General features: G+C 49.4%; 1 protein-coding gene across 6 annotated transcripts in view; it reads left to right on the top strand.

The window, feature by feature from the left end:
• CYFIP1 (cytoplasmic FMR1 interacting protein 1) overlaps positions 1–13,352 on the top strand; it is an 86,535-nt gene that overhangs the window by 53,852 nt on the left and 19,331 nt on the right. For all 6 annotated transcript variants that reach the window (XM_017859953.1, XM_017859954.1, XM_017859955.1 and 3 more), the window contains one exon: positions 5,819–5,906. In XM_017859953.1, the coding sequence (XP_017715442.1) occupies positions 5,819–5,906 (88 nt within the window). The remainder of the gene's footprint in view (positions 1–5,818; positions 5,907–13,352) is intronic.

The raw sequence follows: 13,352 nt of genomic DNA, 5'->3' as shown, positions 1-13,352 counted from the left end.
GGTTCACGCCATTCTCCTGTCTCAGCCTCCCGAGTAGCTGGGACTACAGGCGCCCGCCTCGTCGCCCGGCTAGTTTTTTGTATTTTTTAGTAGAGACGGGGTTTCACCGTATTAGCCAGGATGGTCTCGATCTCCTGACCTCGTGATCCGCCCGTCTCGGCCTCCCAAAGTGCTGGGATTACAGGCTTGAGCCACTGCGCCCGGCCTAAAAAGATTTTTAAAATTAGCTGGGTGTGGTAGCACACCCCTGTAGTCTCAGCTACTTGGAAGGCTGACATGGGAGAATCACTTGAGCCTGGGGAGGTCTAGGCTGTAGTGAGCCGTGATTGTGCCACTGCACTCCAGCCTGAGTGACAAAGCAAGACCTTGTCTCAAAATAAGAAAGAATTGCTCATTTTTACCACCATAAAACACAAACCTACCAAATATAGTTCAGTATTTGTTATCAATTTTTTGCCTTTAGGTTGAGAATAGTAAAATATTGTGTTTAAAATTATGTAGCCAGGTATGGTGGCATGCACCTGTAGTCCCAGCTACTCAGGAGGCCGAGGCACGAGAATCGCTTGAACCCAGGAGGCGGAGGTTGCAGTGAGCTGAGATTGCACCACTGCACTCCAGCCTGGGTGACAGAGTGAGACTCCATCTCAAAATAAGTAAATAAATAAATTTCGTCTCAAATTAATAAATAAAAAATAAAATTTTGGGGAATGGTAGAGTAACAAGGTATAGATTTATTCTTTCTCCTTAAGTGAAAAACTGGACAGAACTTATGGATCAACTGTTTTCAGACTCGGACCTCTCGCTGAGGGGAGGGAAGCAGGTGAGGTGAGCCCTGCGATCTTCCTGGCTTTCCATCCAGAAGCACTTTCTGGACCAAGTTCAGAGAGGAACAGTCCAAATACAGCTTGGAAGTTCCTGCTTGGTAGAGGGGACAAATTGGAACTTAGGGAAGCTGAGGCAGCTGGGATTTGCAGGGTGGAGTATGAGAGAGGAGGGAGCTTAACAGAAACAGCTCCTGAAACCACGTGGGCGTCCCATAGCCTTTGCTTGAATACTAAACTGTGTGTGTGCCAGGGAGCTGTTAGCTGAATGATTCTCAGCACTCACACAAGGCCAGGAGGCTTCTGACTTCCTACCAGCAAGAAGAATGGGACCCTCTTGCGGCTGGGCAGTGGCTCACGCCTGTAATCCCAGCACTTTGGGAGGCCAAGGCAGGCAAGTTACTTGAGGTCAGGAGTTTGAGACCGGCCTGGCCAACATGGTGAAATTCCACCTCTACTAAAATTACAAAAATTAGCCAGGCGTGGTGGCAGGTGACTGTAGTCCCGGCTACTCAGGAGGCTGAGGTGGGAGGATCACTTGAACCCAGGAGGTCAAGGCTGCAGTAAGCCGAGAATGCGTGACTGCACTCCAATCTGGGTGACAGAGTGAGACTTTTTTTAAAAAAAAAAAAAAAAAAAAACCCTGTTCACTGGAGATGCCAGAGGTACTGAATTATGCCCACCTCCAGAAGTGCCAAAAATGCGTCATGACAAGATCCAGCAGATTGACAAGTCAACTGCCTGTCCCCCAAGACACTCAACTCTCTCTCTCCTTTTTTCTCCCTATTCTTGCCATTCTGGACTTCAGTTAGATGTATGTTAGACCTTCTCATTCTGTTCTCCACGTCCCTTTGTTGCATTAGTTTTCCTTTTTTTTTTTTGGAGACAGAGTTTCGCTCTCATTGCCCAGGCTGGAGTGCAATGGCGTAATCTTGGCTCACTGCAACCTCCACCTCCTGGGTTCAAGCGATTCTTCCTGCCTCAGCCTCCCGAGTACCTGGGATTACAGGCATGCGCCACCATGCCTGGCTAATTTTGTATTTTAGTAGAGACAGGGTTTCACCATGTTGGTCAGGCTGGTCTTGAACTACTGACTTCAGGTGATCCACCCGCCTCGGCCTCCCAAAGTGCTGGGATTACAGGCGCGAGCCGCCGTGCTGCGCCAACACTCTCTAAAAGACAGGAACAAAGTCAAGATGTGCAACATGACGCTGAAATGCCCAGCGCCCAATCAAGATTTACTAGATATGCCAAGAACCAGGAAAATGTGACCCATAGCCTGGAGAAACGTCACTCTACAAAACAGACTCAGAAATGACAGAGATGATGGAATTTGCAGACAAGGATGTTAAGTCAGCAGCTATGCGTGTGCTCAAGGGTTCACAGCAAAACAGTGCGGAGATAAATGGATGTTACATAAAATGATCCAGTGAATTAAAGCCGAAATGCAGTACCTGGAATGAAAAATTACTTGTTGGGCCGAATTTCAGAGTAGACTTTGCAGGAACTGAGTGAGTTCGAGATTATAACAATGGAAACTAGCTGAACTGAAGCACCAAAAGAAACAAGTGATGAAAAAAACAAGAAGGGCCTCAGCAAACTGAGAGACAAACAGCGATTCGAATATGCCTGTGATTGGAATCCTAGTCATAGGTGGTGGGTGGGCAGAAAAGATTTCAAAATTAATGCCCTTGAATTTCCCAGATTTGATGAAAACGATAAACCTACAGATACAAGAAGCTCAATAAACCTCAAGCAGGATCAACACAAAGAAAAAAAGCTGCTGTTGGGCCCAGCACTGACCAGGTCAAAATAAGGCTAGAGCTGAACCTCAGTTTACCTGAGACACAGCAGTGGGGGCTTGGGATATTGGTGCTGAAACTTAGTTTTCCTCGTAGGGGACTGCAGTGACCTTGTCAAACTGCGACGTCTGAGGGCACAGTCCTCCACAAGACTGCCTTTGCTGCAGACGCCAGCCACACATTTGGGGTCCCCGGGGCCACCCTTACTTCTAACCAGCAGGTTGCAGTTCTGGATCCACCCTCCCCAGCTCCTCAGGTGACAGGTCCGCAATACTCACTGAGCGTGCCCTAATACGGTCACAGTCAGTTGGAGGAAAGGATGCATGTTGGAAGGACGTGCAGGGCAAAGTGGGAGGTTTCCATGTGCAAAGCTTTCCCTGTCCTCAGGGACGCATCACCTTCCGAGCCCCGAGGGGCGACAGTCCTCAGGGTACCAGCCAGGGGCGCTCACTTGGGCTGCAGTGTTCAGTTTTTGTTGGGGTTTTGTGGCATGGACACAGTTGACTGAATCACTGGCCGTGTGGCTGAGCCTCCCGGGAGGTCGGCTGAGTTCAGGCGCATGCAGCCCCAGGCCTCTAACCCCATGCTGTCTTTTGGTGTGGCCAGCCCCGTGTGGAGTCATCTTGCTGGCATAAAGTCAGGTGTGGCCCCGTGATACCAGTCATTCCTGTCACTCAGAAGTGAGGATGTAGAGACTGCCTCCTAGAACTGCGCCAGAGGCCGCCAAATCCTACCAGGAGTCAGTCAGCGTGTAAACTTGATCAAGAAGTTGTAGAAATGTATTATTTAGAAATATACAGACTGAGTGGCTGGGCGCAGTGGCTCACGCCTGTAATCCCAGCACTTTGGGAGGCCAAGGCGGGTGGATCACAAGGTCAGGAGATCGAGACCATCCTGGCTAACACGGTGAAACTCCGTCTCTACTAAAAACACAAAAAATTAGCCGGGCGAGGTGACGGCGCCTATAGTCCCAGCTACTCGGGAGGCTGAGGCAGGAGAATGGCGTGAACCCGGGAGGCGGAGCTTGCAGTGAGCCGAGATTGTGCCACTGCACTCCAGCCTGGGCAAGAGGGCGAGACTCCGTCTCAAAAAAAAAAAAAAAAAGAAATATAGAGGCTGAGCGCAGTAGCTCACACCTGTAATCCTGGCACTTTGGGAGGCCAAGGCAGGCAGATCGTTTGAGCTCAGGAGTTCAAGACCAGCCTGGCCAACATGGCAAGACCCCGTCTTGTACATGTCTAAAGTACAAACATTAGCCAGGCATAGTGGCCTGTAGTCCCAGATACGAGGCTAAGGTGGGAAGATGACTTGAATCCAGGAGGTTGAGGCTGCAGTTAGTCAAGATCACACCACTGCACTCCAGCCTGGGTGACAAAAAAAAAAAAGAAATATATATATATATAATCTATACATATAGATTATAAATGTGTATATATAATTATCTCTACATAGAATAAGGTGTATTATATCATGTATCATATACTAGTATTTTGATTAAAATTTTAAATAATACTATAGAGAATAATTGCATTACTTCAACTGTATCTGAGTTGTATCATAGACAAAATAAATTAAGGCCTGCTTTCTACATCTAACCATCATTTTAAAAATTCTAAGCAGAGAAAACATTGTGTTCTAAGCAGACGTAGAAAAGCCTTCTGTAGGCCAGGGGCGGTGGCTCACGCCTGTAATCCCAGCACTTTGGGAGGCCGAGGTGGTTGGATCACCTGAGGTCAGGAGTTCAAGACCAGCATGACCAAAATGGAGAAACCCTGTCTCTACTAAAAATACAAAATTTGCCAAGTGTGGTGGTGGCACATGCTGGTAATCCCAGCTCCTCGGGAGGCTGAGGCAGGAGAATCGCTTGAATCTGGAAGGCGGAGGTTGTGGTGAGCCGAGATCACACCACTGCACTCCAGCCTGGGCATCAAGAGTGAAACTCCATCTCAGGAAAAAAAAAAAAAGAAAAAAGCCTCTTGTAACATAAGTGGCATCATATCCTGGCGCTTGGCTCCCTGCATGGATTTGTATTCTGATTTTTTATTTGCTGTCCTCTCCTGCACACCCCCCGTCACCATCGGAGGTGGATGGAGGCTGACGGGTGTGCTGTGGTTTTGCAGGTGTGCTGCTGTCAAGGGTGTGAGCAGTGCCCAGGAATCTCTGGGAAATGGGGTTCCCTCTTCTGAGCATCACCCTGACCGTGGCGCCTCCTGATGGAATGTACTTCCTGGAACGGGTGTAAGAACACAGGCGCAGGGACACACAGACATGCACACATCCTCTTGCAGACACATGCAGATAACATCTCCATGCATGGACTCAAGCAGATGCAGGTGCACAGAGACATGCAGACAGATATGCACGCCAAGCACGGAGGACTGTGGCACCCAGGGATGTTGGCATACTGATGGCACAGGGATTTAGGATCCGTTTGGAAAGGCACACCCAGCAGTGCCGCAGTAGGTGGTCAGGGGGCCTGGCAGCTGCTGCTCTGCCCAGCACGTCCTCTTGGATGCACACATTCTGTGTGGCAGCAATATTTCCACACTTACATCTGTTTCCATTTCCTGAAGTGGAATATGAGTTAATCAAGTGCTTGGAATTACATACAGCAAATCCACAAATTTTTCTTTCTTTGCAGAAGTTGTGTGTGTTTAAACGAGCCCTTCCGATTTGAGAGCCTTGGCTAAGTTTGATGTTTCTGCTTGAAGATGGACACGTGATTTTAAGTGGCCCCTAATCCATTATCAAGACACAATCTCTTGACTCATCGCGTGGGTTACAAATCCCTAAGTGTCCCTGTCGTCCCTGCTGGTGTGTCACTTGTGATCTGAACCCCTGGGGCATCGCTGTTCTTGTCGCAGGCGGCTGTCCCACCATCCTCGCCATGTCTGGAAGTGCAGCAGAGCCCACGAGCTACCTGAGGTTTGCACTGGGCTCGAGGCGGCTCTGGTATCACAGACCCAGCCCCAGGTGCTCCTGCTGTGGCTCCTGAGCCTTGGGTGCATGTATCATGTTTGAGTCTTGATATCTCCTTCGTTCTATGGTTTTCGATTCACTAGAATTTTCCTATTTGATGACTGTATCAGTTGACTGGGAGGAAGATTTAGTAGACGGATTATGGAGGACTTCTGAATTTTAAAGAACTATTGTTAAATTTGGTTTCTTTTTCTTTCTTAAATCTTTCTTGTTTAGGTTTGTTCGGACAGTATTACCATTTTCTCAGGAATTTCAAAGAGATAAGCAGCCGAATGCACAACCCCAGTATCTGCATGGATCCAAGGTAGGCTCCGGTGTGTTCCTCTTACGAGCTGCAAGTTCACAGTGAAGCATGTTTTGAAGTGTAGTTTGATCAGTTTGGTTGCCGTGACCTAAATGTATTGCGCCGTGTATAAAATATTGTTTTTTTCTTCCATTCTATTAGCATCTTCCTGAAACGTAGCAGTAATTTAAAACAAAAACCAGCCAACCAACCCAAAAAAGCGCTCACCTAGAACTAGCATGCATATAGTGCTGGGACTGCTCTGGCCTTGAGATAGGTGTCAGGCTGGGCCTGGCCTCATTCCCGGCACAAACACGAGTGAGATTGTTGAAAGATTCCAGGTTTAAAAGCATCAAGCTGAGAAGACAAGTGGAAGAGGCTCAGGTGCGTTCCTGATACAAGGAGGCCCAGGCCAGCTGTAAGGTCTGACGCCCAGAGGGAGGAGCTGAGCTAGGAGGGTGAGCCCAGGGAGGGTCTAACATCTAGAAACAAGGATGTCAGCCTGCGCCTGGAGGGCGGAAACCCGGAGCACCTGGGTCTACCATGTGTGAGATGGGACGATGTCCACGCTGGGGGAGGCTGGGCTTATCACAAGTCTGAGTTTTTTTTTTTTTTTTTTTTTTTTGAGACGGAGTCTCGCTCTGTCCCCAGGCTGGAGTGCAGTGGCACGATCTTGGTTCACTGCAAGCTCTGCCTTCCAGGTTCACGCCATTCTCCTGCCTCAGCCTCCTGTCAGCCTCCCAAGTAGCTGGGACTACAGGCGCCCGCCGCCACGCCAGGCTAACTTTTCTTTGTATTTTTCAGTAGAAATGGGGTTTCACCGTGTTAGCCAGGATGGTCTCAATCTCCTGACCTTGTGATCCGCCCACCTCGGCCTCCCAAAGTGCTGGGATTACAGGCATGAGCCACCGCGCCCGGCCACAAGTCTGAGTATTATTAATGGCTAGTTTCTTCATGTTTCAAGCACCCCTAGGATTTAGTAAGGAAAATATAAACACTGTAGCAAAGAAGAGAGATGAAATGAGCAGACACCCCAAAAAAATAGAGCAGAGCAAATACAAGCAGGTCCCCAGCCTCACTGGAGCTGGGAAAGGAACAATGATGGTGGCAAGGGCCAGCGGGCCCCAGGATGAGGGCAGAGGACCCCGCTTCACTGTGAAGAGCGGAACCGTCCTCCCCGCTGAGCCGCGGTGTCCCCGGGCCCCATGGTGGGGCAGGCTGCCAGCACTCGTCAGTAAGTGTCCTCGCTGGTAGGAAGGAAGCGGGGACAGTACCAGGATATTATCTCCCCCATCTGCCAAATGCCTGGAGCCGGGATGGGGAGGGCCCAGGCCCTGCTGCTCGCACCCGCGCTGCAGCTGGAGGCTTTCTGAGGCACTGGCCAGATCTGAGCGGTGGGAACAGTTTCCCACTCATTCCTTTCTAACCCTCTGCTCTTCAGAGCGAGATCTTCTCACTGCAGTCCTCTGGGCGCCTTCCTTCTCCTTGCGGAGCAGTGCCTGGAACCTGGCAGGAGCACAAGCGTCTACACCTGGGAAACCTCAGACACCCGAATCAGGGCTTTGGTTTTTGGTGGACCCAAGCCTCGGCATAGGCTGCCTGTCTCTCCCGCCCCTGAAAAGAGCGAGTGTGGGCTGGGGGCGGCCTTTTTATGGCAGTCAGCATCCCTGAGCAGGGGAGACAAGTCATCTCTGACCTGTGGGCAGTGATGTGATGAAGGGATGTGAGAGGCCTCTTTGGGAAACGGGGCGCATGTGGACCAAGGGTGACTATGTAAACATTATGTCCTTGAAAATATGGTTTTTTTTTTTGTTTTTGAGATGGAGTCTCACTTTGTTGTCCAGGCTGGAGTGCAGTGGCGCAATCTCGGCTCACTGCAAGCTCCGCCTCCTGGGTTCGAGTGATTCTCCTGCCTCAGCCTCCCGAATAGCTGGGATTACAGGTGTGTGCCATCACGCCTGACTAATTTTTTGTATTTTTGGTAGAGACGGGGTTTCACCATGTTGGCCAGGCTGGTCTCCAACTCCCGACCTCAGGTGATCCGCCTGCCTCGACCTCCCACAGTGCTGGGATTACAGGCGTGAGCCACCGCACCCGGCCAATCTTTAGTGTTTTAGGGGTTATTTTTTAGCAATGCTATGATGGCAATTGAAAACAAAATACAATTCAGATCCTCCCTAGGGTGCAGATGTTTGAAGGTAGTGGGCTCTCGCCTGTTACTAAGACAAGATTAAAGGCGGGGGTGGGGGGCGGCCTTGCCTCCCTTAGGGAGAAAAATGCCAGGGCTGGGAGCCTCGCTGACACAGTGTGGGCCAGGGTCGCCAATGCCTGGGGAACATGGGACAGGCTCATTCCATCATTGCACACTCCACGTTCCCGAGGCTGTTGGCCGGTGCTGCCTCCACAGTGCCCCTCCACCGTGCCCCTCCACCGTGTCCCTCCACCCTGCCTCTGTCTTTAGCGCCTCCTAATAGCTGTGAAACTGGGAGTGGACACACAGTGTGTGTGATTCTGGATTTCGTGCGGCTGCATTGGTCCAGACAGGTACCGGGGTGCCAAGAATGCAGTGACCAGGCCTCTCTTCTATGGGTCAGGGCGGGGTGCATGCCCAGGCAGGAGGATGCCACAGCTGTTACGGGGCTGCCCCTTACTTCCCGAAGCCCTGTGGGTGGTTAAGAACTCACCTCCATTCTGCTCCACGTGGAACTCCCATGTTCTTTCTAGCAAGGACTGAAGTTGACCTTTTTTCTTTTTTTGAGATAGAGTCTCCTCTATCTCCAAGGATAGAGTGCAGGGCGTGATCTCGGCTCACTGCAACCACCACCTCCTGGGTTCAAACAGTTCTCCTGCCTCAGCCTCCCAAGTAGCTGGGATTAGAGGCGCCTGCCACCACGCCCGGCCAATTTTTTGTATTTTTTTAGTAGAGATGGGGTTTCACCATGTTGGCCAGGCTGGTCTCGAACTCCTGACCTCAGATGATCCACCCACCTTGGCCTCCCAAAGTGCTGGGATTACAGGCGTGAGCCGCTGGTAGCGCCTAGTTGAAGCTGACTTTTATGCAATAATTAGTTATACTCAAAAGGATGTTTCTTTAAAGGATTAGAATAAGTGTTCTGATGCTTCTGAAAGTAAAATATAGTGTTTTACCTTTAGAACTGAGAGAAATGTTATTTTAGAAGATAGGACCAGAAAGTTTGACAAGTAAGAGTAATTTCTGGCTGGGTGTGGTGGCTCATGCCTGGAATCCCAGCACTTTGGGAAGCCGAGGTGGGCGGATCACAAGGTCAGGAGTTTGAGACCAGCCTGACCAATGTGGTGAAGCCCCGTCTCTACTAAAATATAAAAAAAGTTAGTTGGACGTGGTGGCGTGTGCCTGTAATCCCAGTTATTCAGGAGGCTGAGGCAGGAGAATCGCTTCAGCCTGGGAGGCGGAGGTCGTGGTGAACCGAGATGGCGCCACTGCACTCCAGCCTGGGAGACAGAGCAAGACAGTGTCTCAAAANCATGTTGGCCAGGCTGGTCTCGAACTCCTGACCTCAGATGATCCACCCACCTTGGCCTCCCAAAGTGCTGGGATTACAGGCGTGAGCCGCTGGTAGCGCCTAGTTGAAGCTGACTTTTATGCAATAATTAGTTATACTCAAAAGGATGTTTCTTTAAAGGATTAGAATAAGTGTTCTGATGCTTCTGAAAGTAAAATATAGTGTTTTACCTTTAGAACTGAGAGAAATGTTATTTTAGAAGATAGGACCAGAAAGTTTGACAAGTAAGAGTAATTTCTGGCTGGGTGTGGTGGCTCATGCCTGGAATCCCAGCACTTTGGGAAGCCGAGGTGGGCGGATCACAAGGTCAGGAGTTTGAGACCAGCCTGACCAATGTGGTGAAGCCCCGTCTCTACTAAAATATAAAAAAAGTTAGTTGGACGTGGTGGCGTGTGCCTGTAATCCCAGTTATTCAGGAGGCTGAGGCAGGAGAATCGCTTCAGCCTGGGAGGCGGAGGTCGTGGTGAACCGAGATGGCGCCACTGCACTCCAGCCTGGGAGACAGAGCAAGACAGTGTCTCAAAAAAAAAAAAAAAAGAATACTTTCTTGGGTCTCTATGAACTAAAAGATGTGCTGTGAGCTTCTCTTGACTTTGAAATTTTTAATCCCTGTTTTAGGCATAACAATAAAATAAGTTTGTCACTCTCTGATAAAGAGGGAGGTGTTTGTGCATAGAGGGCACGGGGCAGAGAGTCTCCTTTCCCACCCTCCTCTGGAGAGGACAGCTGTGGAAGCAAGGGAAGCGGGCCAAGGGTAGGCAGGCGACCTGGCTGCGTGGGGCCGTGCACCTGCGGTTCTGATGGATCGACCTGGAAGGGGCCTCCTGGGGTTGCTTTCTGAGATCCCAGGATAGCACTGTGGTGACATCCTTGCTGCCCAGTGTGTCTGTGCGCCCTTCGTGGTGTTAAAGGCTCTTGACACACATTTTTATTCTCCAGGATCTTCCTCTGGGAGTGCGGGCAGGCACTGTTGCTTCCATTAAGACGCAAACATGAGCCCGCTGTTCCAGGGTGGTGGTGCAGGGTGCACGGTGGCCTTGAGTCAGCCCCACACCGCCAGAGCACCCTGCTCTCCTGTGTGCCTGGGCACCACCTCAGGGATGGCTCCAGGGAACGGGCACCTGGGGGCGTTTGCAAAGCTGATGCTCTTTTGGAGGGAAAGAAGGATTTGATGATGTGAATTTGATTTTTTTAATTCAACTATTTGCAACTGAACTTGAACCTTGCTGTTAGAGATGTCTGCCTCCATTTCAGAAACTCTGTTTGTGTCATTTTTATTACAACCTAAACCAGTATTTTTTTTTTTTTTTTTGAGACAGTCTGTCCCCCAGGCTGGAGTACAGTGGTGTGATCTTGGCTCACTGAAACCTCTGGTGATTCTTGCGCCTCAGCCTCCCGAGCAGCTGGGATTACAGGTGTGCACCACCACGCCTGGCCAATTTTTGTATTTTTAGTCGAGACAGGGTTTCACCATGTTGGCCAGACTGGTCTCGAACTCCTGACTTCAAATGATCTGCCCACCTCAGCCTCCCAAAGTGCTGGAATTAAGGCATAAGCCACTGCGGCTGGCCATAAACCACTGATTTTTTTTTTTTTTTTTTGAGACAGGATTTTGCTTTGTCACCCATGCTGGATTGCAGTGGCACAATCACAGCTCACTGAAACCTCTGCCTCCCAGGCTGGTCGCGAACTCCTGAGCTCAAGCCTCGGCCTCCCAAAGTGCTGGGAATGTGGGCGTGAACCACTGTGCCCAGCCCTAAATCAGTAATTTTCTATTAGATTATTTAGACATATACAAGTGACATTGATGTTGACCACCACCCACTCAAAGTATCCACCCAGAAAAAAGGCTGGATACTCAAAACAGATGATGTCTGAGTTTGAGTCATGTGCTTGCAGCAGACAGCCTTTGTACTCACAAGCACTCACGCGTGCCATGTGCGCTTGCTTCTGCTGCAGTATGAGGCACAGTGTATGTCTGTGTGATTATGGAATACACAGGAATCCACTCAAAAAACAGATGAGTGCTTTTTTTTATGAATAGTGAAGTAGGGCTAGTATCTTGCAGGAATAAAATTAACTTAGATGAGGGACGCATTTATGCAATGTTATCTTTTTGGTTCTTGGTCATGTCACCACTTACAGCATGCCTGCTTCTCACCAAGACACCCTTTTGAGCACATTGCTAGTATTCTTTCTCTCTCAAGTAAGGTTGTCCCCAGTTCACAGATGAAGGCTCATAGTGTCATGAAAGTTAGAGAACCCAAGTCGCACGACTGGTGAGTCCAGAGCTGGCTCTGTGTGGTGTGACCCACCTCCTCTGCTTGTCGAACGAGGCTGGAGTCTCCATCAGGCATGGGCCGCAGAGGCTGTCTTGAACCGAGCTGTGTGACTGGACGTCCAGAGTGCTTCCTCTTCTGAGCTTAAGTCTTGTACAGCACCGTGTTTGTGACGGTCCCCTTCCCCAGAGGTGGTGCCTCCTCCCACTCCCCTGAGGAGTTAAGTCACATCTGCTGTTTGTTACCCGAGCTGTGTTGTCTGTCGGATGTGTCATCTTTGGGGTGAGTTGAGTCTACTGGGAAACCGGACACTGAGACCATGTGTTCCTTGAGTGATGCCTCCTCTACCAGCCGTCATCCTGAGCCAGTCAGGGCGGGTCTGAGAATGAATTCTCTCACTTGTAACATGAGGTCATTAGCTTTCACTAATGACTTTCATGTTCTTCTTTTCAAACATTGAACCTGTTATCAACCAAAAATATTACACAGAATCCCAGCACATAAAGCCCAGGGTGCTGCTCTGAGGAGAGGATGGAAGGAGAGTGTCTGGGCTGAAGATCTGTAGATGGTTTCTTCAAGGTTGCAAGGGGCTGCAGGGCTTGGGCCTGGGACAGACACTGGGTGGGGTTTCTGTCCTTCCGTGTTATCTAATCTGGTCACTGTAGGATTTTATAATCAGTTTTGGCTCTTTGTTTTGGGGGGGGTCTCATGACCCTCTACACATCTGATGATCCACTAGAAGGACTCACAGAACTCAGTCTCACAGCTGCAGTTTATTCCAGCAAAGGGGTACAAAGCAGGATCAGTAACGGAAGCAGACAGATAGGTGGAGGCTGGAGAAAGCGGGAGTGGCTGTATTAATATAAGATAAAGTCAACTTCAGAGCAAGGAATATTGCCAGGGAGATTACATCATAATAAGAGTCAAACCACCACCAAGAAAGCATAGCAGTGCTAAATGTTGATGCATCAAACAGCAAGGCTTATATATTTGAAGGAAAGACTAACAGAAGTAAAAGGAGAAGCGAACAGTTCCACAGTTACAGTTGGGGATTTCAACACTCCTTTTAGTAACTGACAGAACAAGTAGACACAAAATCAGCAACAGTAAAAAAGAACTGAACACCACCATCAACCAACAGGATCTAACTGACATGTGTAGGATACTCTACCCCACAACAGCAGAATATATCCATTTTTCAGATTCCCATGAAACATTCACCAAGACAGACCATACCCTGGGCCATAAAACTCACCTCAACAACATTTAAAGAACTGAAATCCTATGGAGAGTGTTCTCCAACCACAATGAATTCAAACCAGAAACCAATAACAAAAAGATAACAAAAAACTCTATATGCTTGGAAATTAGCACACTTAAATAATCCTTGAATCAAAGAGGAAGTCTCAAGGGAAGTTAAAAAATACATTGAGGCTGGGTGCGGCGGCTCACGCCTGGAATCCCAGCACTTTGGGAGGCCGAGGCGGGCGGATCACAAGGTCAGGAGATGGAGACCACGGTGAAAGCCCGTCTCTACTAAAAATACAAAAAACTAGCCGGGCGCGGTAGTGGGCGCCTGTAGTCCCAGCTACTCAGGAGGCTGAGGCAGGAGAATGGCGTGAACCCGAGAGGCGGAGCTTGCAGTG

This window comes from Rhinopithecus bieti, unplaced genomic scaffold (genome assembly GCF_001698545.2).
Source record: "Rhinopithecus bieti isolate Rb0 unplaced genomic scaffold, ASM169854v2 scaffold_53514, whole genome shotgun sequence".
Taxonomy (NCBI): domain Eukaryota; kingdom Metazoa; phylum Chordata; class Mammalia; order Primates; family Cercopithecidae; genus Rhinopithecus; species Rhinopithecus bieti.
This window is presented reverse-complemented; position numbering and strand designations above follow the sequence as displayed.